The sequence below is a fragment of the Fusarium proliferatum genome (genome assembly GCF_900067095.1).
Source record: "Fusarium proliferatum ET1 genome assembly, contig: FPRO_scaffold001, whole genome shotgun sequence".
NCBI classification, from domain to species: domain Eukaryota; kingdom Fungi; phylum Ascomycota; class Sordariomycetes; order Hypocreales; family Nectriaceae; genus Fusarium; species Fusarium proliferatum.
This window is the reverse complement of record NW_022194790.1, coordinates 525,104-547,050: the sequence shown is the minus strand read 5'-3', so window position 1 is coordinate 547,050 and position 21,947 is coordinate 525,104. Positions and strand designations below refer to the sequence as shown.

Here is a 21,947-nt window from a genome sequence, read left to right as displayed (position 1 = left end):
AGCGCTTAGACTAACGGGTTCGCTGAGGTCGGTATCCACAGGGGATTATGGGTACTCATCCAGTGTTTTGTGGGGGATGTGATAGCCAAGCTTTTGGTTGAAGAGACAGTTAGGGAGTGATTGCTTGAGTTAATGGTGAACTGAGTTACCGCAAGTCTGAGCTTTGGTTGACGGGCCTGAGCACGGTGTAAGAGTGAATAACTATCGAAGTCTCCAACTTTAAAAGATCTCAGAACGGCGATAATTAAGTAATATATTTCCTCTTGTACACTCTGTAGCTTGGAACAAGCAGCAGGGAAAATCTGCTGTGATTGAGATCAAGAAACGTCACGTCGCATGAAGCTGGTTGTCATAGTGTGTAAATATGATAGTAGATGTATTCTTCAACCTCTAATGCATGAATATGTTTCTCTACCCTCTAAATCCAATGCTATATGATACATAATGTTAAAAAACAACGCTGCGCTTAAGTGGAATTTGAGTTATCAGCACAAGAGAAAGCAGCAGAGCCACCTGAAGCCTTGTAGGAGTCGATGATACCAACGATAGATCCATAAGTACCGCCGATCATGAGGAAAGTACCCGAGACAATAACAAAAACGCTGAAAGCAACCATGAGGTACCACTTCATGTTAGGGTCACGCTTGCCCTTGGCCCAGTTGTCATACAGCCACATGAAGCCGTACAGCTGGAACGACATGAGCGTACCGAGCAGGGCACCAACGAGAGAGACGAGACCACCAAAGACGGGAATACCGGAGGCAATCAGGTAGGCGATGACGGTGGTGATGATGGTGCAGGCGAGCCAAGTTCCCCAGTGGATAGCGCTGTTGGAAGAGAGATGCTTTGTTCCTCGGAGGAGACGGACGAAGACGTATTTAGCGGCGAAGTGAATGACGAGGACGGTTGTTGCGAGAAGGCCCGGGAGGGAGATTCCGTAGGCGACACGCTTGATGAGATGGCCCGCGGAGCCGAGGGCTGGTGAGGCGACGTAAGAGCCGCAGTAGAGGTAAACGACGCAGCCGATGACTATGTAAGTGATGGTGACACCGGCTTGGCAGATGAGGAGGGATCGAGTATAATGCTCAGGACGCTTCATCTCAGCAGCGATGGCACTTTGAAAGTTAGCTTGCTAAATCACATATTGCAGTTGAGATAAACTTACAAGAATCCGGGAGTTCCAGCATAGGCAAAGATGAGAGATGAGATGGAAGAGATGGCCTCGGTGAAACTGGGGTTTCCAACAACCTTCCAGTCAGACTTCCAGTGACCCTCCTGGGGAGCAGCTGCAGGACGATCCTGAACACCAACTGCAATGGTGACGGTGAAAATAGCAGTCATGATGCACACGAGGCCGACCCAGGCGAGCATGCTAATGCGGCCGAGGGTGCGAACACTGGCCAGCAGGAATCCGCAGATAGCAGCAACGGCGACGAAAACAGCAGTGCAAGTACCGTGAAGAGAGACGGCGTTGAGACCGATTGAGATGCCGAGCATACCAGAGCCCGCAACGAAGATCCAGACTGAGCTGTTAGCTGATGTCGTGATAGTATAAGAGGGGAGTACATACAGAGGCAGAATGCAATACCGAAGATCTCCCGTCCGACTCGGCCGAAGATCAGAAAGCCTGCATCATCGATACCGTAGATTTGAGGATGGTTACGCTTAAAAACACCGATCATGTAGTCGGACCAGGTTGTGATGGCGGCGATGACGATGAGGCAGATGATGCCGGGGAGGATACCGAGGACATCGAAGACAGCTGGGATGGACAGAACGCCGAGACCGACCTGGGTCTTCATCATGAGAGCAACGGTGCCGATCCAGCCGACCTATTGATGTTAGTTGAATTGAAGATTCTCATGGTGTTGGTGTGACGTACAGCGCGGTAGTTGGGGCCTTCATCGGTGATATCACCAAAGACATCATCGTGGACTTGGGCTTCACCAGCGATGGAAGGGGTGTTGTTCAAAGCTGGCTGATCATTCTCGTAATCATGCTTGAGGTCCTTCTCAGCAGGACCGCTAGAGTATTGCGACATGTTGAAGGAGCAAAGCTAATTGACCAACAAACAACTAAAAGATTGAAGAGAGGGAGAGGAGGTGAAGAGGGAAGAGAGAGTGGAATGTGGAGGAGATGAAGCAACAAAGTCTGGGGATTGTGGACACAACTTATACAAGCTCCTCCCAAGCTCAGGCAAGTTGAAGTCGATCCTATACAGCAAGTCTAACTAAGCTGATAAAGTTGGTCTTTGCCCCCCTAGTCGATCCCCGTGGTGATTTACCCAAGAGAGGCTAGTCAGTGATACGCTGAGGAAGAAAAAACCTGGCAGGCAATTCGGTGTTGGCGAGGCTTATCTGGGTGTGTGGAGTAAGTCCCCATCAGACACTCTGCTCTGGCTCTGGAGTGCACCTCTTGGCTACTCCATGTCCCCATGGGGTTCCCCGTACATACCAGACCAAAATTCGCGGAGAAAGAGGGTCTCAGTACGATTGACGAGCCAGAGCAGAAAATTGCCATTGTCTAGACTCTCAGTTGAGAATTCTCATCACGTAAAAGAAAACAAGGCACTTTCGCCAGAAATTGAAGCTATGACGTTGAAAGTTCCACTGGGAATAGCGAGTCAGGCGTTGCTCCGCGGTGCATTGCTCCCCATAATTCGAAGCGGCAGAGCCTCATTGGCTGAGGTGTCAGTTTCTATTACCCCATTGCTCCGCAGTCGGGAGCTAATCCGGTCTCCAAAATATCCACAACCCCAATTTTCCACGCTCCATCAGACACGAGAGCTTCATTATTATTGTGGAATTCGTTACCAATATGTATCACTCTCTCCTCCCAGCGGAGTACGGGAAACGGCCGAGTCCACTCCGAGACCCCTTGATTAAATACCAGTGCGTTCATCATAAAATGGCCTGCTTTCCCAGGTGGTCTCATCTCTCTTTTTTACAATGGCAGCTGATTATACCTTCTTGCGAAGGAAAATATTGCAAAGGAAACAAAAACAAGGCTGACGTCGGTGCAGCCGAGACAGGCAAACTTTCCTTGCACGGCATTACTCCTCGGCACCCGGAAATAAGACACAGTGGTAAAAAGAGGCGCGGTCTCCAAACTTTACCTGTATACGGTATCCTTCTGGAACAATTCGCGCATGCATCAGGGATGCGAGATGGTTGGCTGCGAACGATTGGGGAGGGGGGGCAGGCGTCGCAGATCACCGACCATTCCGGGGATCACCCTGTAAAGTTTACAGCACAAGTTTAGGGGGTTTGACTTTGAACCGATGCTATCCCATCGGGAAGGCCTCCGCGCTGTATTATGAACTGACTTTATCAGCGAGGCATTTTCCCAACTGATAAGTCCTGTCTGGTCAGTGCATATGGGATGAAACGTTGGAGAAGCGGAAATCATCGGTACGATAGCAGACAGCGTATGTTTCTATTTGGTGGAATCTCCAAATTATATGCACAGACAGCGAAGCAGTCAGTGACCCTTTGAAGAGCGGAACCGTTTCCGATAAACCGTAACGGCAACTCCGTAACCAACGGATGCCCTGCCGCAGCATCTCGCATATCTTAGGTTGTCATCAATTCTCATCACCGTGCTCTGCCTGCTCTGTATGGTAATCTCGGAAGATGACTGCAGGGTCCGGCCTTGGTCCCGATGTAAGGTTGGCGTGATGTCCATACCACCTCCAAGCAATTCTTTATGTAAACATGGTCTCACCACCAGAATCCGACGGAACATTATCTGCTTCTAGAAGCTGAGCAAACAAATGCTGAATATCAGTTCAACTGGTGATTTACACGAACGGGTGATTATCACGAGGTTGGTCCGTTCGCGGCAACCGTACCGAGATCATGGTTGATACCCAATATACCCTCCTTGGCACTCATGAAGCTTTCTTGGCGATATCCCACGTTGTTATCAACAGCAGTTTGTAATGCAACGTATTGTTGGGGCTGATAATAATGGTCATAGCCTGGAGGAATCGCTCACGTAATGGATATCATGTTCATGCATGATCTGTGCTGTGCGGAAGGGGGCGAAGCTGGTGGAGCTGAGCATGAGCTGAGGTATTTGCGTGATGACAGATTTCGATAACATTGGCCTTGCCCGTTGAATCCGAGCTGCCTATTGGGAAGAGAAGGCTGTGATGGTGTGTGCAGATACCTAGCGGACAATCTCGAGTATGAAGAGTACGATGCAGTGATGGTTGAGTTCCTGTTCGTGCTGCAGCGAAGGCACAGTAATCATCATACTGTAGGTTCTCAAGTGAGGATTCCATATTCTCATGAAACCGAAAGAATCTCCTGTATATTTATCAAGTTCCTTTCTCTCTAACGGTTTGTTTCGGCTCATCATCGTGACACATGCATCGAAACTACCCAATACCCTATTCCTAATTTAATCCAAAGAGGCTCAAGGCATTTCCATCTCTCTCTAAACGTTACCTCGGAGGTCTAGACCAAGCCAATCCAAAAAGGCAACTAATATGCATTTGCCAAGCCGGCTGGGGAATGATGCCAATGCTGGAATCTGCCATCCATGAAAGCGCCAAGTGATAGATCCTGGGGGTGTTCATCAGACCCTATCTCCGCTCCCCGCACGTGTCAATTCTCCAGTTTCTTAGCATTCGCCAAGTTATCCACTTGCCTTTTTGCTCTGGTATCTGTGGAGTATACGACATGTTCGTTTGCTCAATGAGGAATCCGAATGAGTAAGCTACCGCGGTGACATTATAAACGCCCTTGGGCCTTAGAAGCAAGATAATTGGCAATTCTTGTGATTTATAATCGGAAATAGGTGAAGTGGTTCTTTGATTTGATTCCGCGCCCTGCTGCATCCGGATCATCTCTTTGCAGGCTAGCCTGCCTTAAATACCTACTTCACAATTACTACAGGTGTTTATGCTCATGTCTAAATAAGCTTAAAACTCCCCTAGCCTTAATTATAACCACCTGTAACCCGTATTTCGACAAATTATGGTACAATTATTGTTCTGAAAATTGAACCGAATCAACCCAAGCTTCAGAGCCCGTTATGCACATAAACCCAATATTGAGAGCCAAACCACCCTGATCAATCTGGTTTTGAGTATACGTGCATTTATATGATATCTCCTGCCACTGATTGATAGTCCCCGGCTGTGTTGCCGTCGCCGTAACAACGAGGTTTCGCCGTCCTGCGAACAATCCTGCATTTCCATAAACACAACCCAGCACCGCGAGGGTGCATCCATCCCCAGGACGGATCCACGCGGAAGCTAGATATCCCACCCCAGTTTTAGGAGGCGACGAGAACGCCTGGGTGATATAGCTTGTGGACCCACCGGCGGCGGAGAAGCTCATGCGTGCAGAGCTTCTACCGTCGTGCTTGATGTTGCTGTCGAGGGATAGTGAGACGAGATGGGGCTGGGTGACAGACCAGGGTTCAGTGGTGTCGTCGAATCCAAGATTGGTGATAGTGGGAGGACCAGCTGCTCCTGTAGTAGTAGTGGAGGTGACTTCAGACGTCGTTGTACTCTCGGTGGTGGGGAGGGTTGACACTGTAGCTGAGATAGATGTTGTAGCAGTGGGTTCTTGCGACGAGGTTGTTATGTCGACGCTGCTTTCGGCAATTGTGGAGCTAATCTCTACAGTTGACGAAGTTTCTGTGTCAAAAACGGCAGTAGTAGTAGCGTCTTCTGCAGCAGTGGTCATCCTAGTTCTGCTCTCGATAACAGTGGAGCTTTGCTCCGTAGCTGGAATCATTGGGGTCGTAGTAGTAGGTGACCCTTCTGTGGTGGTGGGTTCCACAGTACTACCCTCGGTGATCTCAAAGGTCAGTTCTCTGGTTGAAGATGTCTCTGTAGTCATAGAAACGATAGTGGTAGTGTCCTTTGAGAAAGTTGGTGTCTCCGTGAGGCTCCCAGTGATAGTAGAGCTTAATTCTGCCGTCAAAGTAATTGAAACCGCAACAGTTGTTGCGTCTTCTGTAACTGTGGTTGGCTCCACGCTACTCTGGATAATAGAAGACGTCAGGGCTATACTTGAGGAGGTTGTCGTTGTCAAAATGGTGGGAGAAGCAGCAGTAGTAGTACTATCCTTTGACTCAGTTGACGTCTGCCTGGTGCTCTCAGACTGGTCGGTAGTAAAGGTCAAGTAATCAATAGAGGAAAGTTTAGTCGTCGGGAGACTAATGTCGGCAGTAGTTTTTGTCCTAGTGGAAGTAGACATAATTTCCACGGTGGTCAAAATATCAGTCGTTCTGGGTCTCGGTTTACATGGACCGGCCTCAGTGTCTCCCGCTAAGAGCGCTGCTAGAAAAGCATTCATGATAGTCTTGGCAGTCATTTTCGACAGTAATCACCGCACTCAGAAGGAGAAAAACATGAAAGAAAAACAGGTGAAAGAGTAAAACGATTTAGATATTAGATGGAAATAACTCTTATTTATTATTAACACAAAGAAAAGTAAGCACATTCGCTTACAGAGCGTTCAGATCATACCGTGTTGAGAATTTCTTCCGTAGGCGCTAAACTATTGGCAATAGTATCAGCTTGACGACAATAAAAGCACCACTTTTAAGGGAAAATACCAGGGGGGATTCAGCTGCCCATTCTCAGTTTGATTAATATTGGCTCGTTTATATTTATAGAGGAAATCCTTTTAGTATACTTGAGAAGAACTCCGAACAACTACCCTGCTGTCATGTATTCCATAAGATCTTAATTGCGTGGGACAGCGGCCATGATGGATTCAATAAAGCTAAGTTCTCTCTGCTGATTAAAGCTCTCAGCCACCCGTCTCAACCGCAAATAACGCATATAGATCACAACTTAGACATTTCAATAAAGCTACCTAAGGATTACGACGATTCTGGTCCTACGCCAGCTCACCCAACTTTCAAGTCCAAACTCGTTATGCGCAGAACACCGCGCCGAATGTACCTTATCTCTTAGACTCTATCTTATCCAGTCGCGTGCTGGTATGCGGTTCTTTCAGTTCATGGCCTTCGATGGTGTCATCAACAGTCAGGTGTCCACTGGGACCAAATAGCGCATCAATCTCCTCAAGAGATCTTCTTTTAGTTTCGACCCAAAAGAAAGCAACGAAGAGTACTTCCAGAATGTCCCATGAAGCGTTGATGATATACATCCTCCAGCCGATATTTTCAAGTGCGAAAGGCATAATGAATGTTGCAAAAACACTAATCAATCGCGTTAGTAGCAGCTCTACTGTTAACAGAAACGACATAGTGATTGGTAAGAGGCTGGAATAGAAACTAACCCTGCAGAGTTGGATGTGAACGTATAGATAGCCATGCCATTTGCTCGAAGAGAAAAGTTCAGGACTTCCGTCGGATACATAACAAGCAATGTTGTCCAGCCAAAGCTATAGCCGCCTAGAGCAGGTAAGCACATACCCTACTGTGTGATGGGTTTCCTTACCTTGAAAGAGGAATATACAGGCAACCGTTCCATAAATGGCGCTAGTATCAGTCGAAGAACCATACACTAAATATGCGGTCAGCCTGATTCATAAGACATTGCGATTCCTTACGCTTGGTAAAGATTCCGACTAGATATAGGAAAATCAGAGCAAAAGTCAGACTTCCGATACCAAGAGGCTTTCGTCCAATTTTATCTGCAAGTAGTGTTCCTACCACCGCACAAGCAAAACACCACACATTCAGGGCGATGTTGATTTGTAGTTGACTATATGTATCGGTTACGCCAGCTTGGCTAAGCATAGTCCCCAGCCAGTAGCTTCACTGGAGTCAGCAGTTGATCCAACCTTGACGTGGATAGTTACTTACGAGGCTATAGCGCTGCCACTCAAGTTACCGATGACAGCAACTGACACAGCCAACGTAACTCGCTTCCTGTTCGATGGTGATTTGGTAGGTTCCAGCCAGTTGTGAGAGGCAGGGTTCTCTTTTTCGAAAGCAACAGCACCACAAATCTTGTGGTAGGCGTCCAGAACGCCAGCATCTGTGATGTCGCCGTTTGCCATGGTGGCAGCCAGCACATGGCGAGCTTTGTCGTGCTCGCCTTGTGAAACAAGCCACCGCGGACTCTCAGGGATGACAGGCAGCATTGCCAAGCAAAGAAAACTTGGAAGCAGTTGGAAGAGGGAGGGCAATCTCCATGACCAAGTGTTCTCAATCTGAGATGTCCCGTAAGTAACGATAGCAGCAACCATACCTCCGAAGTACCAGATATCGTAATAGAATCCTAGCATGAGCGGACGGTACTTGGTCGGGGCAACCTCAGATGCATATGTCGGACAAGCGATCGAGCCGAGTCCAACTCCACATCCGAGAATGAATCGTCCGACGATGAACATGGCAATATCCTGAGCCGCGCTTTGCAAGACAACGCCGGTAAGCGACAAAATGGCTGCTGATAGCATACCATTCTTTCGGCCTAGTTTGTCAAGTAGAATGCCCCCAATCGGCGAAACGGCTGCACTACCAACCCAGATGATAGTAGAGCTTGCCGCCATAGTCGCTGTGTTTAGATGCATGTAATCAGAGAAAGATGGCAAAATCATCAGCCCATTCCTTTTGTCGTGTCAGTTCGTACTTTTGAAGCGGCAGGGTTGGCTTACATCATGTTCCCATCATAGCCTAAGGTCTGCATCTGTTAGAAACCGCCGTCGTATCGTAGGAAGGACAAAATTACCATTGAATTGACCAAAACAGAGACAAACACCAACGAATTGACAAGAGCGGACTTCCGAGGCACAAAGCGGCCTGGGGAGTAGGAGGGCTCGTAAGACATTTCCATCAAGATAGTTATTTCCAAGTACAGCTCTGAGTTGGCAAGAATATGAAACTCAGATGTTCTAATCAAGGAATCCCAGTAATCATTTTATAGAATCTCCGGAAGCCACAATGATTCAAAACAAGAGTTTGATACCGATGAGATATTAGTGAAGACTGCTACTGTTGATGATAGGCATTTGGGACTAAGGGTCACCACCTGACGCTTATCTTTGGTCTGGTTGGATTTTCCGCAGTCTAATAGATCCATATTATCAACCAACCCTTTCCAAGTTAGATTTTACCGCATTTAACGCTTGCCTTGCCTACTCTGGTAAGGTTTTTCCGCTTATGGAGCTGGATAAGCTTTGCGCTTTGGCGAACTTATGTCTTATCAAATAGAAACATTTCCCGCATTAACCCATCACCCTACTTGTAGCCTTAACACCATAATCTTAATGTACATGGTTAAACTGAATCCAATAAACCAAGTAAGAGTGTGATTGATTGGCGCCACTTTCTTTTCCCGCACAATTATCCTTAATTGTAATGGTTTTCCCGCACTTACCAGCTATCAACTCTTGGTTCGATGTATGATCAGCATACTTGGCTTTTATTGCACGTTTTAGTATTGCAGGTGAAAACGCCGGCTTACAGAACAGTCCAATATCCTCAATGGTAAAGGCCCCTGGAGGCTCGGAGGAAACCCGGAATCCCGAGATATTGCCTAACCATACTATCATCTTACGAAGAACCTTGTAGATGCTAGTTTAGATAAAGGAAAAGCTGGAAATATTGCCTGCGGAAAATAGTTATATTGACATCAGTCGCATAAAGCCTGTCTGAGACACATTCGTATTCATATCATCTGTTCCCATTCATCTGGGTATAAACAGTACTCGCAGTCTTGGAATTATCCTTCAAAGTGGCAAACAGTGTATTTCCTCGACGTACACAATGCATTCTGTCTTCCCGAAAGTCGATCGAGCGCCGTGGCGGGAAGCCTCTGTGTATCAGATTTACCCATCTTCTTTCAAGGATAGCAATGGTGATGGGATAGGAGATATCCAAGGAATTATCTCGGAGCTTGACTACATCAAATCCCTTGGGGTTGATATGGTTTGGCTGTCTCCCGTTCTAGCATCTCCACAAATTGATATGGGTTACGATATCTCTGACTATAAGGATATCTATCCTCCTTATGGTACCATGGCCGATCACGATAGTTTAATCCAAAGCCTCCATGATCGCGGTTTGAAGTACATCCTGGACCTTGTTGTGAACCATACATCGGATCAACATCCTTGGTTCAAAGAGGCTCGGTCTTCGAAGAATAGCAGGTACCGCAACTGGTATTTCTGGCGACCGGCTCGTCGGGATCCCAAAACTGGTAAACGGATACCACCAAACAACTGGGAATCTTTTTTCAGTACAAGCGCTTGGACTTGGGACGACACCACTCAAGAATACTATCTTCACCTTTGGTCATCTGGACAACCTGACTTGAACTGGGAAAATCCAGAGGTTGTGGCTGCTGTGCACGATATCATAAGATTCTGGCTCGACCGTGGTGTCGATGGGTTCCGCATGGACGTCATCAACTATATTTCGAAAACACCTGGCCTGCCTGACGCCAGAATCAAGAAGCCAGGCTTTTTGCAGAAGCCCACTGAGCATTGTGCCTGTGGACCTCGGCTGCACGAATACCTGCGTGGAATTGGATCGATACTCCGGGAATACAACGCATTTAGTGTTGGCGAGATGCCAGATGCAGATCCAGAAGAGGTTCTCAAAGCTGTTGGCCAGAATCGTGGAGAATTAGCCATGGCCTTTCACTTTGACATGTGAGTCTGGTAACAAAACCTGATGTTTAGAAGGATCTTACGCTGACAATTTCACAGAGATGGGCTTGACCTAGGCACTGATCACAGATTCGACCCAGCCGTGTTCCAGCCGACAGCACTAAAGAATGTCGTCAACAGATGGCAAACATTCATGGCATCCAACTCAGGTTGGAACGCATTGCATATGGAGAACCATGACGAAAGCCGAATAGTCAGTCGTTATGCTTCTGATTCTCCTCCCATGCGAACAATCTCAGCCAAAATGCTAGCAAACCACCTCGCCTTCCAGTCGGGAACCCTTTTCATCTATCAAGGTCAGGAACTTGCAATGGTCAATCTTCCCCGTGAATGGGGGATGGACAAATACAAGGACATCGAATGCCTGAATCACTGGACTTTGGTGCAGAGCTATTATCAGGACGACGTAAAAAAGCAGAAGATGTATAGAGAAAGATATCGGCAGGTTGGACGTGACAACGCACGCACGCCGATGCAATGGAACTCTGAAAGTCCATATGCTGGTTTCATGCTGAACGGTTCTACGCGAGCTGAGCCCTGGATGTCCATCCACCCTGATTTTGCTACCTGGAATGTGTCCAATATGCTGGCTGATTCACAGTCCAGTCTGAACCACTGGCGCAGGGTCCTCAGGTTTCGAAAGCAGCATGTCGATATTCTTGTTTACGGAGGATTCGAGATGCTAAATATGGATATCGAAGAAGATGTCATTGCGTATATACGCACTGACGGCACTGCTCATGAAAGTCCTCACAGACCGACGAAGGTGTTGGTTGTGACTAGTTTTAGTGGCAGTGATATCTGTTGGGTTATTCCCTCCAAGGCACGAGATATCCTCCTTGATATGTCCGCGGACTCAGGAAAGCCCATTATCAATATGAAGGGGCTGGTAACCGCCTTGGGCAACTATGAGGGTGTGAATGAATTAACGATGAAAGAAGGAAAGCATGCAATCAGGCTAAGACCATACCAGACCTTGATTGCCATGATATAGCGGCGGCAACGCACGAAATATGACAATTATTTTTGTTCATTTTTAGTACTTTCTCAACGTTCATACTAAGTCTTGCCTCACCAGTGTAGAGTGCGAGACCGATACTCAACAATCCGGCGTATGTTACATCCGAAGCTATTATTTGGAGCTTTCGCAAGTAAATATAGACCTTGGAGTCGGTCACATGAACCATTAGACAGTGTAAAGAGTCGAGGGAATGGGTGCGAGATGCCTCCTACAGCACAAGTCAGAGATGTGAAGTTTTATCAATTTTCTTGTGAGGTATATCAAAGCTACGTATCAGTAAGAAGTCAAAGGGATTGGATTATTTAGCTTTGGCTATACCCAAGCAAGTAAGTAGTGAGGCCCCAGATGCGGTACAGTATAGGGCGTGGAGCAGTACAGGGCTGCTAGATGAACGTTCGATAAGCTTGACCCCGCTGGATAAACAACGGGATAAGCAAGAACTGATAAATTATCCTGCCCAGGGGAAGAAGATTCATCAACACTATCAATGCCGTGAAGTCGAGTCCCTACTTACTAGTAAAACTACCCCAGCATTTAAAGCTGAACGGAATCTTTGATTATCCGTCGTCTTTAGGCATCGAATTATGATATCTAGGAGGCAAGGAAGGCCGAAGCATGCTTGCACTCAATGCAAGTAAGTCCCCAGAAGCAAACCCCGTAATTACATTATGAATTCATATCAACCTAACAATAGGGTACAAAAACGAAAATGTTTGTCCCGAGAGGGAACGGCGTCTTGTATTCGATGCCTTCGGTTGAACCTCGAGTGCAATCTAAGTTCCGTTAACGGGTGCTCGAATTTATCAAAAGATACAAGCATCAACGACGAAAGGCAGGCTAGCCTTGTGCCTAGTCAAGAACTTTGCAACTCGCTTGTCGATATTTACTTTGATCTCATTCATGACAAGGACCATACTCTATTCCACAGACCATCATTCATCAGAGCTCAACGTAAGGGACGAGCCGCAATGATACATGTTTACGCTATGATGGCACTTGCAGCTAGGTATTGATCCTACGGCGAGCAGGGTCCTACTGAGTAATTGCTCACAAATCTATCTTTGAGCAGATTTGCATCAAATCAACGATGCGGCGATTCTGAACTTTGGGAGCTGCGTAGGGACTGGGCTACGCGCAGTAAACGTCTGCTCGACGATCGCAAGGAACCAGTGACACTATCCGCCATCCAAGCCTGCATGTTACATTGTTGCATCTCTGCTGCGGAGGGCGAGACAGAAATGGAATCGCTTTATGGTGCACAGGCGATCCGCATGATTCAACTGAGGAGGCTACAGACTTCCCTCTCCACGAATAGGCTCCAACGAGAAATAGAAATCAGAGGTAAGATACTATGATTGTTGGCTGTTGCGAGTGATAAACATCTAATCCATTACAGTATGGTGGAATGTTTGGATGTGGGATTGCTGGGAAAGTGCCGGATCTTGCATTCGGCAGCAACTCACTATTGATCCTGGCTTTCCGCTTCCTATGGAGGAACATGCCTTTGAGCAATTGGACCCCGATAGTGATGACTCGGACTCGATAACGCAACAAGATATGAATGCCTCTCGGCAACATGGTCTCTGGGCACAGATGATCCCGTTCACCGAAGTCGTTGCGCCAATCAACGAAATTCACGAACTGACCGTTCAAAACTGCATCCCAGATGCTGAACTCTTCGACAAGATTGAAAGGATAGCGGAAAAGCTGGAGACCTGGAAGCTTAATCTCCCAAGTACATTGCTTGTCACGCCGACAAATCTCGCATCGTATAGCAGCACTGGACTCGGCCGCACCCTGGTAGCTTTGCACACGGGTTACCATCATTTCAGCCAACTCCTCTACTACCAGTTCCTACACCGCAGCTTATCTACATCTGCGGGGTGTAGTCCCATCGTGATCGAGTATGCAAGACGTTGTCGCAGCCATGCCGCGGATTTGAGTAACCTCCTGTCGTTGGCAAACTCGACGCCAGGCTGCGAATCTAGATGGCTAATGGTTGGGCATCTTCTAGCGATTTCGTCGTCAATTCATTTGCACACCCTTCTTTTCGACGACGATGACGACCAAATCACAGGGGTCAAGAAGATGCTCAAGAAAAACTTTGAAATGATGATGGAATTGCGCCGCTATTGGCCTGGCATTGACTTGGCCATCTCCCGGCTACGAGTGTTTCACCGCACATGCCAGCAGAGTATGAACACGGCATTCGATATGGATCATTGGATGTTGCATTTTCTCCAACGCTATGCAAAACCTATCAGCGATAAATATGCAACAATACTGCCAGAAGTTGATCATCACGCTGCACACTTGTCTGAGATTCAGAGTAGTGGCAGTGATGGTCAAGTGCAGGCTGCCGACGATGGGCCATGGGTCGATTGGATTTAGCTATTAGTTTACCTTGAGGAGTGTCTAAATCAGTTTACGATTACTTGATTGTATACCTTAACTGTAAGGTAGATATAGCTTTAAATTTAACAGAATATATGCGTAGATAAAAAATATTAACAGAAATAGAGATTTCAATTTGAATTATAGTAATTATAGAATTAATAGCCATAAACAGAAAATATTTATTTATCATTTATAAAATATATTATTATATATATATTAAAGCAAAGAGCTTGAATCAGCAGAGAGCGCTTTGAAGCAAAGCACTCTGATATCAATTCTCCGCCTCTTTTGGCTTCGGTCTAACAAATTGGGCGTTATTGTGTTGGCTGATATCCCGCCAAAATAAGCTTGGCAAGCATCTCCGCCCACGTCGTGGAGACTTACCTATTCTGACGAGACCATCATCTCTAGACTGATAGAGAACAACGCGGGGCATACTAATTGGTAAAGAACTGATAAAAGAAGAAGCATATAATAGACAACAAGAATCAAGAGTTTATCATCAAAAAATTCATCTCATATCACTCACTCACTTTTCTAATATCTCACACAAATCACACACAATGGCCCCCCAGGAACTCACAGGCATCCTAGTCGCCCTGATAACCCCCTTCAAGCCCGACGGCACAGTCGATCTCCCCGCCCTGGACGCCCACATCCAGCGTCAAATCTCCGCCGGCGTGCACGGCCTAGTCCCCGGCGGCAGCACCGGTGAATTCACAGCCCTCACCCTGCAAGAGCGCAAAGATGTCCTCGACCAATGCGTCAAGTCAGCCGCTGGCCGTGTCCCCGTCGTCGCTGGCATCGGCGACCTTACCACTTCCGGTGTTGTAGAGCTCGCTAAGCACGCTGCTGAAGTCGGAGCCGCTGCTACTATGATTGTGCCGCCGTTCTACGATGCGCCTAATCTGAAGCAGTTGAGGGAAATGTTTGGGGAGATTTACAAGGAGAGTGGATTGCCCATTATGTACTACAACATTCCTAGTGCGAGCGGTGTCAGCCTATCACCCTCTGAAATCGCTGGTCTTTCAGATGTTGGCGTCAAGTATCTTAAGGATACTTCTGGAAATGCACCTGCTCTTACAGATCTTCTCTTCCATCATCACAACGACATCACCGCCCTCAACGGCTGGGACACCCTGACTTTCTACGGTCTCTGCGCTGGTGCCAAGGGCTCAGTCTGGGGAACCACCAACGTTCTTCCCGAACTTTCAGTGCAGCTTTGGAACGCAATCGCTGTTGATGGTGATTTGAAGAAGGGACGTGAGCTTTGGTCCAAGATCTTCCCTGTCTGCAAGTTCTTGGAAGCGCATCACTATGGTGCTGGTATCAAGACTGGTATGGAGTTGCAGGGCTGGAAGACGGGAGGTTTGCGAAAGCCGTTTGCTCTATTGGAGGATGATGAGAGGGCTGAGCTTGCGCAGCTTCTGAAAGATGCGGGTGTCAAGTTGGCTTGAATGGACCTAGCTTTGCATTGTGGAGTTTAATGATTAAAATAGTAAAATAGACAAAATTGCTTTACAGCAGAACAAGGGGTGATAGGTTATTCACAAGCAGATGCTGTATTCTAAGCTAGACTTTCCTGAACAAGACTCTGCCAACTCGTAGTCCAATCCCCAGACTGCTTCCTCCTCTCCCATATCAACGGCACTACAACCCCAGCCGGCCTATTCGTAAAATAAACGCCCTTATCATCCGTAACCCCCAAACACTTCAACGCTCGTTCCTGCAAGTCCGGACTCACAGCTTCACAAGCCGCCACGAAAGCAGGCCACGCCAAACTCGTCGCAAAGTCCTGGTCATCAATCAACTCGCTCAAACACGGCTCAAGATACTCCAGAGTCTTTCGGACAAGGTCTTGAAGGATCATGGCGTTCATGTCGTAGACTCTTCGGTAGAAGTATATCACCAGCGCCTGGTGGATTGCGAGTGTCATGGAGCGGACTTGGGGATGGCGGACGAGATCTTCATCGCCTGTTGGCATCTTGACGGATTCAGTGGGATCGAGGGTTGAGGGCCAGGCCCAGATCCTGTTTTCGAGAGTTTTGGTATGTTTGGAGAGGGCTTCTGATATTGAAGGATTGCAGCGTGCAACAGTCTCGAGACGGTTCTTTTCATTAGACAACGAGACTGTTTGCGACAAGAGCGTCATAAGCGACTCTGGTATTCCATAGATAACTGGATAAAGAGTTTGAGTCCATCGCCCTTGAACTTCAAGGTGGATGTCGTTGTATCCAAGCTCATCGGTCTTTTCCTGAGCTGGATCAAGACCCATGTTCAAACCCTCTTCGGTGATACGGAATGTTCGGAATTGCTCACGGCCTTGGATCTCTGAAGAGCTTTCGGGAAGAGGCTCGCTCCAGAGGGATATACTCTCCGCGATTACACGAAGATGAGTGTACATGTGGTGCAGAAGACGGGATTTGAAGGGGTTTTGGGCTTGGTTTGCTAGACCGCGCAGACGGATGAGGCGTTCTGCGTCGAGGAGGAAGATTCGGAATGCACGAGCTCCGTTGTGTAACTAAGCCTGTTAGTACTTACTTGTCAGTGGGAGATGGGGGTTTTACTGAAGTCATCGCCATAGCGAGGATAGCCATCAAAAGTTCCTTGTAACTCGCCTGTCTCGGTCCAAACATCTCATGCTGCAAGGCCTGCCGAAGATGGTTCTGCGCTCGCTCATGATTCTTCAACCCGATTTCTTTCCAGTCTGCTGATAAAGAGTTTGGTGCTTTTGACATATGGAGTTGCAGTGCACTATGAGCAAGAAGAGTGTAAAATATCGACGAGCGGGTGTGAGAGGCTTCGTTCCATAGCGATAGCTCAGCAAATGTCTCAAGCGCACAGGGAAGAAAGATGATTTCCCAAGGAGACTTGCGTTTTGCTTGCATTGTCAAGCGTTGGCCGGCGATGTGTTGTCTGTAGTGGCGGAGTAATGGCTCTGCTTCTTCTGGAAGGCCGGAGTGGCTTGTGATGTTTCTCGGGTATGGGACGACTTCGTTCATTGAAGCCTCATGGCTTGGGTCGATAGGATCTTCTTGCGCGGTAGTATCGTTGCCCATGACTTGGGATATGAAGCCTGGACTGAAGAGTGCTAATCCTTCAGCGCCCATTGGATCATCGACAAAGAAGTTTGCCATAGAATCATGTATGTTCATCTGATCGCCCGCTGTCATCTCGTCAGGATTGATGTTGAAGCTTTGATCCAATGAATGTGTGAAGATATCCAGGTCATCCTCGGGCAGTTGATCTGGCCAATCTGTTCGCTGAATCTCTTCGATGAAACCATCAGTCTCAGCATACATGCTCGTCGATGTGTTATCAGTATTAGTATCCGGCGAACACTCAATCGTATCCAACGTCAACTCTTTCGTTTCAACAGACTGAAAGACCCCAAAAGGACCTTTCATCAACGCATCTCCAACATCACTTTTCTCACACGCAGAATCAATATCCGCCAACAACGCCAACGCCGTCCTCTTCCCCAAACTCCCTTTTAAATCATCGCTCATCAAACGTCTCTCGCTCTCTACATTCATCAGTTACTACCAGTACCAAGACGGCCCAGAGCACTTACCGGAGAACAGTGGATACCGATACTCCGAGCCCCGATGACTCTGCTGCAGGTCCGGACGAACAGCATCATCCCTGATCCAAAACAGCCTCGCTCCATAACCTCCACACGCAAGCCCCAGCCGCTTACAGGTTCCACATTCAGGCTGAGCCTCGTCGCATTTTGCGTGGCGCGAACGACATGTTCGACAGCCTGTGAAAGTCCGTGTTCGCTCGACTTTTTTGGGCATCTCAGATAGGAAAGTGGAGAAGCAGGACAAGATGAGATGAGGGAAAAATTGGACTGATTTTGTTTTGGGTTGATTGCTTCTTCTGACGAGGGAGATCGATCCCGGGGGAGGTTGTGTTATTGTGCTGTTGATGAGATGGCGAAAAGGGAATGTTTCCGCGGGGTGGGGTAGCCGCTTATCGGAGTGGCCGTGGCGAGGGGCATTTGGAGGTTAGTTTGGGCTAGTCAAGGTAGTCCTTTGGAGACTGTGAAGTCTTCTCGAGTCTATGCCTTTGTGGGAGAAAATAGCCCAAGGGCAGTCGCTTATGTTTGACTGGCTGATTACTAGTCATTTCTGATAACCGCAATACTTTGGAGGGCAGAGGTATGTCTATGTTAATGCACTGGAGTGCAAGGCGCCGATCTAGGTACTGTTATATCAGCAGCTCAAGTTCTTTGCATGGCTACTTTTACCCCATAATATGATCGATTATCCTTCCGTAGGAAAGGGGCATAAACAATCATTCCCTCAGTCTGAAAGGGGACAAGATCCCAAGATCAAGCTCTGAGACAAATGTTGATACTGGCAAGCCGACAGGGAGAACTACTGACATCAAGCTAGAGTATTAATCTCTCTGTTTTTGACAAGTAACCCAAGCTATTCCTTCCCAACCATATTACCTTAAAATCCTTTAGATCTGATGCAGTACATAGTCAAGTTAGCTGTCTGTACAATTTATGATCATATCAAAGTTCTTCAGCATCCCTCTAATTGTTGAAAGTTTCGCTTGGTCTGGAGCTTTTGCGTACGGGCTGATTTCGCCATGCAACAAACGCGCTTTCAAGAGCGTCTTCGCCCTATCTGTGGCCATAAAAGAAGCAGCGAACTACAGTTGTAGATAGAGTTCCAGAGTAGTATCGTAGGTAACTATATAGCTGATTGCTGCCTAAGAGGTCAGGTTTTAGGCTGCTAATACAGGTAAGGAGGATTCAATAGTCTTATTTAAAATATATGCTACTACCTAAGAAGCTTTCACGATGACTAATAAATCCCAGTGTCGTAGATTGCCGATCGGGAGCCTGGAACAAAAGATCAGGATCACGACGTCTTGAACCATCCTTACTTGTTGCGACGAACCAGGAAAGGATGTCCTCTGATGCTCGATGGAAAGAGTTCTTCAACTCCTCAGAAAACTCTTGGCTAGCACCAACCGAGACTCTCAAAGAAACTCATTGTTTCTGTTGACGTACGCTCAACCTCCAGGCCTTGGTCAAACACTGAATAGTGAATGTCGGTAAACTGGGGCGATCGATTCCTCAACGTACGCAATAAGCGACTTCTCGGTCCTACCAAAAGATTCTCGAAATTTAATTTCAGCCGCTTCGAATCCTTGCTTCCGTGCCATTCGACAAAAGCTTTTTGGCCTCTGCTACTATCGAATAGCTGAGGCTTTCTGGTGGGTATTTCAGCGAGGTAGACATTGTCGAGTATTGCAGAACTGGTCTGGGCCTGAGTTGCGTAATCATGGAGGGATGGCTCTGTAGAGAATATAACATGATAAGAGCCTGTTGGGCTAAATGCAACACGCCTCCTTCAACACAAGACATCAATCCTAAAACTGCGAATGCGAGATACTACGCCGGCAGCATCCCGAGTCACAGTCTCAAAGCCCTTTGCGATGGACGTCAGAAACTATGGAACAAACGCCTCTTTATGTGGCGTCTCACTCGCATGCATGTAGCTTGGTAGTATCTGCCCTTGGCCAAGTATATGCTCTTTATACTTCTCAACAACGTCACTCAACCCCTGGATACATTCATTCGATCTCCAAGCATCCAGACAAGAGATGCAAGGTAAGCGAAGGATACCCAAGCCCTTTACCCAAGATCAAGCCCTGCACTTAAAATCTTGCTTAGACGACACTACGGCTGAAAAGGTGATCCAGAACCGCCACAATGCGAATCATCACCGATATAAATAGAGGCAGTTCCTGAGTGCCTACTACTTTCAGAGTCAATATAAGCGGATGAAATGTGTTTATCCCAAACACTTTGTCTGAGGCTCTGGCCCATTTTGGACATCCTCCTCCATAAGGTTCAACCTTCTGCTCTGAAAGTGCAATAAGTGGCGAATACTCTGTAGGACTACCTTTTATAAACCATCTTCTTCAGTCTGTATCTTACCCTTATATACCAAAATCACTCTACATATCATCGGCGAAGAGTGGTGCAGTGGTATCTACCTATAACCTATAACCTTCTAAAATCCGAACCTAAAATCCTAAAAATCTCTTCTCTGCGCCACTCTTCGTTTTTGCAGTCCGTGCGTTCGAATTCACGTTCATCAATGTGTTCCTTCAAAGCTTTCAGTCCATTCACGTATTTTATTATACTCTTTTTGCTTCTCGTACGGCGGGCAGTTGGTGATACGGCCAGCGGCGGGTTTATCTCCACTTTGCAAGGCCGCAATTCCTCATCTGGGATCGCAATTGGCGATGGATCCTCTGCAAGGCACTAAAAAGGCAAGTCTCCGCGAACACTGCATTTGACCTCATTTATAACATCATTCATTATTCAAGTGGCTGATAAATGCATGTGCATGCAAATAAAACCAAGTAATCCATGCGCCATTATCGCCGCAGTGTCGTAATTTAGTGATGCACAGCTTAATAATATTCGTGACAGCATACATCCATAAAACCCCATCTCCATAGCCGCAGCACCTCCATTCAGCACAGCACTCCCAACACCACGTAAACACACGCACAATGACCTCAATCTTTCTGTAACACCCCAAATCCATTGAGATTCCGCTTACTAACCCTCCCAGCACCGGCGCATCGGGCTACGTAGGCGGTCAGCTCCTCCACGAGCTCGCACAAGCTCATCCCGAGTACACCATCACGACGCTCGTGCGCGACGCCAAAGCAGCTGAGACCATTGCAAAGGCGTATCCGAGAGTGCGCACTGTGGTGGGTGACCTGGATGATAGCGCGCTCGTGGAACAGGAGGCTTCACAAGCCTTGGTGGTACTGAGTCAGTGTCATGTTTCATGATATTTTGGTGGTGTGGTGTTGCTGACGGGGGTAAACTTAGATGTTGCGTCCAATAAGCATATTGGGTCGTTGCAGGCGATTCATCGGGGATTGGCAAAGAGAGGAAATGGTAAGTTATATGAAATAAATGAGAAGAAATGGATTGAGTTGACGAGAAGCAGGCTATTTGATTCAAATTTCTGGTGCGAGTTTGTTGCCTGTCAAGGACTTATCTTCACCGTCCTTCAAACCAGGTGAACCATCCAGCGAAGTCTGGGATGATCTCGATGGCGTCTCTTCCATTCTTGACCTCATCCGTAGCCACGACTCTCGCGTGGTAGACAACTACATTCTCAAGATTGCAAAAGAGACGCCTTCTATTAAAACCGCCCTCGTCCTCCCTCCCATTATTTACGGCAAAGGTCAAGGCCCTGTCAAGCAGCGCAGCGTTCAAATCCCCGCACTCTCAAAAGTCGCGATTGAGCGAGGCCATGCCGTCAGAGCGGGTCGCGGCTTAGCAGCCTGGACAAATGTTCACGTCGCTGACCTCGCAAGATTATTTACAATTCTAGCTGAGAAGGGCGCAGGGGGGAGTGAGGATGAGAATGTCTGGGGCGAGAAGGGGATTTATCTTCCCGGTGTAGGCGAGCTGGTAGGTCGAGGACCGTCACTTCACTCAATTGATGAAAGCTAACTGTTTAGACATGGGCCGATATTTCGGACAGAGTCGCCAAAGCAGCAAAGGACCAGGGCCTCATTGATACACTTGACGTTGAAGAGCTGTACAAACCAGAAGTCGACACTGCCCTCCCGGCTGGTTCAGTATTCTTCGGCAGCAACGCCCGAAGCAAGCCCCGTCGCGCCACTGGAGTTTTGGGCTGGGAGCCGAAGGAGACAGGGCTCGATGAAGAGATTCCTCGGGCTGTGGCTGAAGAGGCAGAGGCGCGAAAGTGAATGCAAGCTAGTCTGTAATGAGATAATTGATAGACAACGAGAACATTATCTTATCTTGAGTCATAATGGACGTTGTGAGGTGTCGCTTGAGATGAAATGTAATTCTTTGCCCAGTGTGAGCAGGTCGATGGAGATTGCGGGGTTGTAGGCTTCAC

At 47.5% G+C, this 21,947-nt stretch overlaps 8 protein-coding genes across 8 annotated transcripts; 4 read left to right on the top strand and 4 right to left on the bottom strand.

The window, feature by feature from the left end:
- Positions 1-466: 466 nt before the first annotated feature.
- On the bottom strand, positions 467-2,041 carry FPRO_01942 (uncharacterized protein; the record flags this gene model as incomplete). Its single annotated transcript, XM_031225873.1, has 4 exons — positions 467-1,115; positions 1,166-1,523; positions 1,571-1,832; positions 1,883-2,041. The coding sequence occupies 4 exons, from the start codon at positions 2,039-2,041 to the stop codon at positions 467-469; spliced, it is 1,428 nt and encodes a 475-aa protein (XP_031074531.1).
- Positions 2,042-4,991: 2,950 nt separating this feature from the next.
- Positions 4,992-6,332, bottom strand: FPRO_01943 (uncharacterized protein; the record flags this gene model as incomplete). Its single annotated transcript, XM_031225862.1, has 1 exon — positions 4,992-6,332. One exon carries the CDS (start codon positions 6,330-6,332, stop codon positions 4,992-4,994), a length of 1,341 nt encoding a protein of 446 aa, XP_031074530.1.
- A 597-nt stretch (positions 6,333-6,929) lies between these two features.
- FPRO_01944 (uncharacterized protein) lies at positions 6,930-8,764 on the bottom strand (the record flags this gene model as incomplete). The annotated part of the gene is made up of 7 exons (XM_031225851.1): positions 6,930-7,188; positions 7,269-7,383; positions 7,430-7,495; positions 7,542-7,747; positions 7,798-8,544; positions 8,592-8,617; positions 8,666-8,764. 7 exons carry the CDS (start codon positions 8,762-8,764, stop codon positions 6,930-6,932), a joined length of 1,518 nt encoding a protein of 505 aa, XP_031074529.1.
- A 938-nt stretch (positions 8,765-9,702) lies between these two features.
- On the top strand, positions 9,703-11,601 carry FPRO_01945 (putative alpha-glucosidase (maltase); the record flags this gene model as incomplete). The annotated part of the gene is made up of 2 exons (XM_031225840.1): positions 9,703-10,589; positions 10,647-11,601. The coding sequence occupies 2 exons, from the start codon at positions 9,703-9,705 to the stop codon at positions 11,599-11,601; spliced, it is 1,842 nt and encodes a 613-aa protein (XP_031074528.1).
- Positions 11,602-12,596: 995 nt separating this feature from the next.
- FPRO_01946 (uncharacterized protein) lies at positions 12,597-14,019 on the top strand (the record flags this gene model as incomplete). Its single annotated transcript, XM_031225829.1, has 3 exons — positions 12,597-12,634; positions 12,698-12,969; positions 13,025-14,019. The coding sequence occupies 3 exons, from the start codon at positions 12,597-12,599 to the stop codon at positions 14,017-14,019; spliced, it is 1,305 nt and encodes a 434-aa protein (XP_031074527.1).
- Positions 14,020-14,588: 569 nt separating this feature from the next.
- Positions 14,589-15,482, top strand: FPRO_01947 (uncharacterized protein; the record flags this gene model as incomplete). The annotated part of the gene is made up of 1 exon (XM_031225818.1): positions 14,589-15,482. The coding sequence occupies one exon, from the start codon at positions 14,589-14,591 to the stop codon at positions 15,480-15,482; it is 894 nt and encodes a 297-aa protein (XP_031074526.1).
- Positions 15,483-15,592: 110 nt separating this feature from the next.
- On the bottom strand, positions 15,593-17,825 carry FPRO_01948 (uncharacterized protein; the record flags this gene model as incomplete). Its single annotated transcript, XM_031225806.1, has 3 exons — positions 15,593-16,546; positions 16,593-17,551; positions 17,600-17,825. The coding sequence occupies 3 exons, from the start codon at positions 17,823-17,825 to the stop codon at positions 15,593-15,595; spliced, it is 2,139 nt and encodes a 712-aa protein (XP_031074525.1).
- Positions 17,826-20,571: 2,746 nt separating this feature from the next.
- Positions 20,572-21,792, top strand: FPRO_01949 (uncharacterized protein; the record flags this gene model as incomplete). Its single annotated transcript, XM_031225795.1, has 5 exons — positions 20,572-20,588; positions 20,634-20,839; positions 20,900-20,968; positions 21,021-21,490; positions 21,541-21,792. 5 exons carry the CDS (start codon positions 20,572-20,574, stop codon positions 21,790-21,792), a joined length of 1,014 nt encoding a protein of 337 aa, XP_031074524.1.
- Positions 21,793-21,947: the final 155 nt, after the last annotated feature.